This window comes from Salvelinus fontinalis, chromosome 5, assembly GCF_029448725.1.
Source record: "Salvelinus fontinalis isolate EN_2023a chromosome 5, ASM2944872v1, whole genome shotgun sequence".
Lineage (NCBI taxonomy): Eukaryota > Metazoa > Chordata > Actinopteri > Salmoniformes > Salmonidae > Salvelinus > Salvelinus fontinalis.
Window position 1 is genome coordinate 9033449 of NC_074669.1, and position 8547 is coordinate 9041995.

Here is an 8547-nt window from a genome sequence, read left to right on the forward strand (position 1 = left end):
CTTTAGTAATACCCGTCGTAATAGGGCTATAATATGGCAAAGAAAACGCTTATCATCGTAGTGTGACACGTCAACCCATGGGATGGTCAGGGCTGCACACAGCAGAAATATCAATGAAATTGTCTAGTTCCTACACATCACCTTCTATATTCAAACAAAACAGGCTTTTTATAGACTAAATTGATGAGCAAATGGGCAGCTTATGTCAGTCCTCTAGAACGCAAATGTAGTCTTCCTAGTAGGACTCCGCAATAATGAGGTTGTATGTACGTGTGTTCGCATCCGTTTCAGCGCGTTTTGAGCAAGAGTCGACTCCTTTCAACTCCATCCACAGGAGTCGAAGTCGATTCCAAAAATCTTGGTGTCGTGCACCACTAGCCCTGATCATCCACTCAAGAAAAAATCGGCCCACGGCTGAATCTAGTTGGTGATCCCTGATGTATAGGCTACTACCGTGATGTCATATCACTTATGCCTGGGTTCATTGCCTCTATGTTTTGAAAATAATATAAATGAGAGTGGCTTATTATCATTTTTGGATTTGTTTACCTACTGAGTTTGTTGATACACTGATCATTTTCTACCGATAGTGAGTTCACCCAACAATATATGTAACTAGAAAAATAATACTGCAGACCATTCAAATACATCCTGTAGTGTATTAGCCACTTTTTACCCACAGAAGTAGAACGTTCAAAATTTGTGTGCGGAAATGGTTAGGAGGTTGTGGAGAGGTCAGAGGGCAAAGGCTATTCACCCAGGATTCTCGATTGTGGAATACTGAATACACAGCCATCTTGGATCTAGCTACGAGGAGAAGGGAAATTAATGCGGTGAGGTTTTTACAGTATTTTTCCTTCAAATATAACCCCGTTCGGTCCGACTCGAATCGTCACATCACAACACATTCATCTTTTTTGTCCTTGTCATTCGGTTTGGTGTGTTTTCGACCGGGTTGGCAGATTTGAATTCGAAAAGTCTTCTGCGCTCTGTTTTTGTCTGTGGCTCCTAGCGTAAATTGAGACCGAAAGGTACTGGGAACTGGATAGGAGACACAACAGGCCCAACCTGCACATCGCTACCTATAGGCAAGCAGACTGCCTGACAAGGGTTGTTGAATTGGAGGGATTTAGCTAGCTAACGTTAGTCTAGTGATGCTTGTTGTTGAACTAACTGTTATTATAACTAATCAGACTCGCGCTGTATTGTTAGTTAACGTTAGCCACACAATGCTTTACGGAAAGTTTGGTGTAGAGAATAATAACTGAACCTTATAGTGTCACCTGAGCAGAAGCTTGTTGAATTGTTCTGAGGCAACGCTGCAGGGATGGACACAGTTTTTGTATGTTGACCAATGCATTTTCACACACCAGCATGATAACAGTGAGTGGAAAATCAACAACACTATATACGCGATTGTAAATGAGTTTTGTAAGGCACACTGTATGCACCAGTACTTGACTTGGGCAGGAGCTCAGTGGAGCTGAGTAACCAGCACGTCAGATTGTCTACTGCTTGAGCTCCTGTTCGTCTTATACGGTAGTATATTACCTCTCAACTATTGTGGAGCTCCTGCACCTAAATATAAACAGTACCGGCACCCAAAATGAGTACTGGAACCTATTTAATTCCAAGTCAAGCATTGGTATGCACACATTGCGCAAGGTGTGGGCGTGTTGTCTGGTAGTGAGATGTGATGTCGGACTACTGCGTGGCTTGTGTGTTTCTCTCCTGTCCTGTCCATTATCGTTTTTTAAATCTGATATAAACAGTGTGGACAGTGGATCCAGACATGCTGGTCGACAGTCTCAATTTCTATGGACTGTTGAGGAATTGAGATATTTAAACCTGTTCCTTCTTCCCACTCTCTGTAGGTGACAAACGGCATGTTCAGTGCTACGAGAAAGAAGTTTGTAGAGGGGGTGGAAAGTGACTACCCTGATGAGAACATGTACTACAGCCAGCCGTCCATGTACCCACATCGGTCGGACAAAGACGTAAGTGCTCTGTCTGCTCGATCGCACATCCCTACTACAGCTCCCTTTGATCTTGAAGTAAGTAAATTGTTTTCACGTCCTTCTATAATGTAAATCTGTTTATGGTTATTTTTCATATTTGGGGAGATTTAGGCTACTCCATCATCCTATATGACTATAACTTGCCTTAGCATTGATGATGTTGTTATTATTATTATCCTTTAAATTGAATACCCCAATTACAGTGTAATTCCAATGTAATGTGATTTGTAAATAATGATATACGAACTGCCCTAATGTGCAATTATGTGTTATTGATAAAGGTATTGTCATCTGTTGGTATTCTTGTTTCCAGTCCTTCCCTCTCACTTTGGTTTATCTCTCTCCTTGTCCTCCTAGATGCTCTCGTCTCCCTCACCGTCGTCATCAGGTCAACTATCCCAGCTTGGGGCCAGTTTATATGGCCCACAGAGTAAGCTGGCTGCATCTGTTCACTTACATTTCTGTCTGTGGTTTTCAGCGTCTTTTCTACTAAGGCTGTAATACATTTTGGTCTGTAACAATTTGGTAGTCAAGTCATACCTGGAGCTATTTGATAAATTTAGAATAATTACCCTGTAAATGTACCCGATTTAAATATACCCAATTCAAAACAGACTTCAACACTTCTTGTTGATCTCAAAATATCGCTATGAGAAATATCCAATATTTTGGTCACTTTGGAATTTGATGAGAGTCCCATGTTGACTGTTTCTATTTCTCCTGTTGCAGGTGCACTAGGCTTCTCGATAAGGGGCATGGGTAACAACACGCCTCAGTTAAACCGCAGCTTAACGCAAGGCACTCCGCTACCGAGCCATATCACCCCCACCACTGGGGTACCCACCATGTCCCTCCATACTCCACCCTCGCCAAGCAGGTGTGTAAGATGCTGTAAGATGGAGATGCTGGAGAAAGAGATTCTTGAGACCGAGAGACCACATAAGCCAATGTGTTTAAATGCTATGGAATCATTATTCTGCTGTTAGTTAGTTAGCTGTTCAGTTCAGTAGTTCCATAGCAGGACAGGACATTATTAGTAAACTAATCACCTGGCTTCATATCAAGCCATTCTGTTCACCCATTAGTCTAACTCTAACCCGTCATGTCTCCTCCACAGGGGGATCCTGCCGATGAACTCGAGGAACATGCTGAACCACTCCCAGGTGGGCCAGGGCATCGGGATGGGCGGCGGCAGGACCAACAGCATGGGCAGCTCAGGGCTGGGCAGCCCCAACCGCAGCCCCCCCAGCATTATCTGTATGCCCAAACAGCAGCCTGCACGGCAGCCCTTCACCATCAACAGGTACAGTCTCGGTCTGGCTGGCAATACAACTGAAAGCTCTGCTGTTCTCAACTCTCTGTTTAAATGTCTAAATCATCAATAGTTTTTTTGTGATGATTGAATATGAATGTGATCCAGTTGGAGGCTAAAGTTCTCCTCTGTATTTTTGTAGCATGTCGGGATTCGGGATGAACCGGAACCAGGCGTTTGGAATGAACAACTCGTTATCAAGCAACATCTTCAATGGCACAGGTTAGTAGTGTGTCTCTTTCAAATAACCAGCTATCTGATGCTCAGTCTGGCCATCCAATGATACATCACATTCAGCGCAGTTTACCTGTAGGCTTTATGTCATCAAGTTTTTACAACATCCACTTTACCTATAAATTCACACACTCTATAAGATGCTGTCAGCATGAAGAGTAACACCATTTTACTTTCTTACAAGTCTTTAACCTGCCCCTCACAGACGGCAGTGAAAACGTGACGGGGCTAGACCTGTCTGACTTCCCTGCGTTAGCAGACAGGAGTCGGAGGGAAGGAAGCGCAAACCCAACGCCACTACTTAACCCACTAGCTGGAAGGGCCCCCTATGGTAAGAACTCTGTATGGTGCGCTAGTAAGGGTTTATAATAGTGGACTCGACTAGGAGGGCTACCCATTGTAAGGGCTCAGTGTAGTGCACTAGAAAGAAGGGCTCATTGTAATGCACTTGGCTTGGATGCAAAGGGAACTTGGCAGTGCACATGTTAAAGCATCACTACCTCGTCATATTACTGTGGGTCAGTCAGCACTGCTAGACACATTCTCAGTGTAAATACTCAACCCACTTCAGTCTCTCTTCAAATATAAACTGTGGCAAATTGTGATGAAGAAAGGGAGAAGGCCTTCTCCAATGGTGTGTGTATATATAACCCAAGGCTAAACTTCTTTCTCATTGTCGTGATTTATTTAAGAAGCCTCTTCTCTTCATCTCATGACCTCATCAGTTGGCATGGTGACGAAGCCATCGAACGAGCCGACGCAGGATTTCTCCATCCACAACGAGGACTTCCCTGCACTGCCTGGTCCCAACTACAAGGACTCCACGTTGAGCAACGATGACAGCAAAACAGTGAGTCAGACAGACGGACAGACAGCCTGCCTTTAGCCTGGTTGTCAGTCTGTTTTCATTGGTCGTTGTCATGCCATACATGGACAGGCAACCATACAAGGCCTCCTTATGTTGAGCAACAACAACTACTGCATATTCAAGTCTTTCACCATAGAATTAGTAGAGTGGACATCCTATATTCAAAGCAATGTTCCATGATGTCATGTGGCTTATAGATGTAATAAAAAAGATAATTATTCATTCATTGTTTTTTTGCTTTGTGCAGAACCTAAACTCTACAGGCAAGAGCACGTCCAGTGCAGACGGTCCTAAGTTCCCCGGAGACAAGACGAGCTCAGCACAGAACAACAGCCAGAAGAAAGGGATCCAGGTGTTACCTGACGGTGAGCCCGCTAAACCAATCACACCTCTCGGTCTCAACCTGGGTACCTCAGTGGGTTTTGACATGGTTCCTGCATGACTGTTGGTATGGTCCACATTTGCATTAGCTGTAGGGAAAGCTCTACTTGGTTATTATTTTCCCTCACTGTGGATTTTCCCACATCTGTAGGGCGGGTGACGAACATTCCCGGGGGAATGGTGACGGACCAGTTTGGGATGATTGGCTTGCTGACGTTTATCCGAGCAGCGGAGACGGACCCGGGCATGGTGCACTTGGCACTGGGGAGTGACCTCACAACGCTTGGACTCAACCTCAACTCTCCAGAGTAAGATGGTTGCTCTGTCTGAACATTAGGTTGAATGGCTACAGAAGTCAAAATCAATGTTTTATTAGATTTTTTTATTCATCTTAATTCTGTTGATAGTAACATGTCCCCTCCTCTTCTGACAGAAACCTGTACCCCAAGTTTGCTTCCCCCTGGGCATCAGCACCGTGTCGACCTCAAGACATTGGTAAGATATTAGGCTGACCACACACACATACCCCACACTAAGCCTGTTGGTGACCCTGGTGCCTCCTATCTTTCAGACTTCCACGTCCCCTCTGAGTACTTAACCAACATCCACATAAGGGACAAGGTAAGTGATAAATCAGTAATCCCCTTTCAAGTGGTATTGATCTTATACTCTGGAAGAAAGCACAATGTCATAATTGGATAAACCAAATGATGGTGTTGATAAAGCCATCTCTCCTCTTCCTCAGCTGGCAGCTATTAAACTGGCGCGGTACGGTGAAGACCTGCTGTTCTATCTGTACTACATGAACGGAGGAGACCTGCTACAGCTCCTGGCAGCAGTAGAGCTGTAAGTGCTGTACTATCACTACTGAAGGCACTTTCACGAAGGCACCCTTGAGAGAGGTGTCTTTGAACATGGATCTTATCTAAATTAGACTAGGATTCATTAGCACACCTTATTTCCCAGGATCACCTTATCGGTTTCTTTCAGTAGTTGTTCATAGTTTCTATATGTTGTTATCAAGGAGTTATTTGTGCCTTTTTCTTTACTGACTCACTGTGCGTTAATGGCATCTCTCTCCTGCCTGTCTGGTGTTGGTGCAGCTTTAACCGGGATTGGCGGTACCACAAAGAGGAGCGGGTGTGGATCACGCGGGCGCCGGGCATGGAGCCCACACTAAAGACCAACACCTATGAGAGGGGGACTTACTACTTCTTTGATTGTCTTAACTGGAGGAAGGTAGCCAAGGTAAAGGTATTGGCTTTAGTATCTGCTACCCTCAATTAATACACTTAGCATGAAGAGAAAGTGCTGTGTGTGCTATTTAGATTTACATGTATGTTTTGAGTTGTGAATCTCATTTGATGGAGTTACGTGCTTGACATCCTAGTTTTTTATTTTTTTGGAACTTGTACGTGTTTAACGTTGGTTCAATATAGACTTTTTGTATCTCTGTTACTGGTGCTGTCTGTCACTGAGTTTTCAGCTCTTGATATTGATGATCAGTATTCTCACTCAGGCAATATAAACTCAACAGGAATCTTCCGTCTCCATTGCTGATTATGTGTTCTCTATCCCTCCAGGAGTTCCACCTGGAGTACGAAAAGCTAGAAGAGAGGCCCCACGTTCCATCTACCTTCAACTACAACCCAGCTCAGCAGGCCTTCTGAGGCCTAGTACAGTCCCAGGGGGACCGCTGTCCCTGCATACCTTCCTCCCAGCCTGAAGAGGATGGTGCGCTGCGGCCCAGGCATCCATCCTGGTTTTTATTCCTTGAGGATCTGGCTAAAATGACTTCAGAGGAGGCGCTCACCACCGCGTAAGGGTGGGGAAAATTGAGCCCTGCCTTTCCCAAATTATGTGCTGCCCAAACACCTCCACTTGTTCTGTTTTTATTCCTCTCCTTTCATCGTTTTTGTTTTGTTTTTGACCAGGATCTGTGTTTTGTTTACGTCTCTGAATCAGAAGCCTGTTTGGTCCAAGGTAGGAAAACGGACAATACCGACACACTTTACAGTGACAGAACAAGGGTTATGCCTCATCTCCCCCCCCACCCCCCAAGTGTTAAGAACAGAGAAAGGTGGGGAAGGCTAAGCCAACAAGTACCACCCCACACGTGAGAACGAAAGGGCGGAAGAAGTGCAATGTTCATTGTTGCATTATTTAGTAATAAAAGAACACAAAGATTGTTTGTGCTTTTTTTTTCATGTGAAAACACTCCCCCGTGTTTTGTTTTGGAAAGATAAGTAGCCTGTCTACACATCTCTCTCCACTTCTTTTTCTCCATCTCTCCTCTTCTACATTCCCTCTTTTCTTCTCCACTGGCCCCACATCCCTTTCTTTCCTTCCTTTTGACTGGTATTTTCTGTCTGGCTTCAATATACAAATCAGAGACCGTTTTAGTGAAGTGTTGTTAGATTACCTACCCAGCTTCATTGTTCCAGAGCGAGCGACACTTTCCAGTCTTTGTTACGATTTTGTAAACGTGTACATTTAAAAAAAAAAAACTAAAAAAACATTTTGAACATCACATGAATAAAGATATATATGTACGAATGTGTATATATATGTATGTGTATACATATATATATATATATATGGCATCTATTTTGGAGGAAAAATTGCCCTGCCTTGTACCTCATCTTTAGGAGGTCAGCATGGAGTACAATATGTAGATAAAACAGGACATTTCTGGATCTGCTGGACAGGGCATCATACTCAGCACTGTGGGCACTTACGAAGAAATACAAATTAAAAAGACAAACAAGGACAGGCCTGATTCTCAGGAAAAACAAGGACATCCACCCCTAAAGTCCAAAGCAAGAGGACAGACGGACACATTTCACTCAAAGCTGTTTAAACAGCAGCCTTTCATAAGAAAAGGAAAAATGAATAATAATTTGAAGGGGAAAAAATCACAGACCAATCTTGTATTTTCTGACGTTCAAAGCTTCTTTTTAATAAAGCAAAAAAGGCTTTCCTGAACTACTGTTGTCTGGTTTCTGAGGGGGGGGGGGTCATTCTTAATGAGAACCAAACACATTTGACACTATATTTACACTCAGTGTCCAACACATTAAGAACACCTTTCTAATATTGAGTTGCACCCCCCCTTTTACCCTCAGAACAGCCTCAATTCGTTGGGGCATGGATTCTGCAAGGTGTCGAAAGCATTCCACAGGGAAGCTGAACCATATCCAATGCGTCCCACAGGTGTGTCAAGTTGGCTGGAAGTCCTTTGGGTGGTGGACCATTCTTGATACACACGGCAAACTGTTGAGTGTGAACAACCCAGCAGAGATGCAGTTTTTGACACACTCAAACCCGTGTGCTGGCACCTACTACCATACCCCATTCGAAGGCACTCAAATATTTTGTTTTGCCCATTCACCCTCTGAATGGCACACACAGTCCATGTCTACAGGCTTAACAATCCTGCTTTATCCTGTCTCCTCCCCTTCATCTACACTGAAGTAGATTTAACAAGTGACATTAACATTTACATCATTTAGCAGATGGTCTTATCCAAAGCGCCTTACAGGAGAAATTAGGGTTAACTGCCTTGCTCAAGGGCACATCGACAGAGCCTCGTCAGCTCAGCGATACAAACCAGCAACCTTGGAGCTACTGGCCCAATGTTCTAACCACTAGACTACCTGCCAAGATCATAGCTTTCACCCGGATTCACCTGGTCAGCCTGTCATGGAAAGTGTTCCTAATGTTTTGTCCACTCA

General features: G+C 44.0%; 1 protein-coding gene across 8 annotated transcripts; it reads left to right on the forward strand.

The window, feature by feature from the left end:
- The first annotated feature begins 732 nt into the window (after positions 1–732).
- On the forward strand, positions 733–7798 carry cnot2 (CCR4-NOT transcription complex, subunit 2). Of its 8 annotated transcripts, none has more exons than XM_055922301.1 (15): positions 733–833; positions 1875–2054; positions 2376–2448; positions 2748–2895; positions 3136–3321; positions 3473–3552; positions 3749–3895; positions 4257–4414; positions 4680–4797; positions 4965–5121; positions 5247–5308; positions 5385–5434; positions 5559–5659; positions 5917–6067; positions 6397–7798. In XM_055922301.1, exons 2-15 carry the CDS (start codon positions 1887–1889, stop codon positions 6481–6483), a joined length of 1686 nt encoding a protein of 561 aa, XP_055778276.1. In that variant the 5' UTR covers positions 733–833; positions 1875–1886; the 3' UTR covers positions 6484–7798. The 8 variants fall into 8 exon arrangements, with proteins under 8 accessions (XP_055778276.1, XP_055778277.1, XP_055778278.1 ...); XM_055922302.1 differs by having other exon boundaries at positions 3770–3895; XM_055922303.1 differs by having other exon boundaries at positions 1875–1997.
- The last annotated feature ends 749 nt before the right edge of the window (positions 7799–8547 follow it).

Excerpts from the sequence above, each read along its gene's own strand:
- cnot2 (XM_055922301.1), top strand. The coding sequence starts at position 1,887 with ATGTTCAGTGCTACGAGAAAGAAGTTTGTAGAGGGGGTGGAAAGTGAC. Across the intron at positions 2,449-2,747 it reads CAGTTTATATGGCCCACAGA|GTGCACTAGGCTTCTCGATA; the intron begins GTAAGCTGGCTG and ends CTCCTGTTGCAG. Across the intron at positions 3,322-3,472 it reads CAGCCCTTCACCATCAACAG|CATGTCGGGATTCGGGATGA; the intron begins GTACAGTCTCGG and ends GTATTTTTGTAG.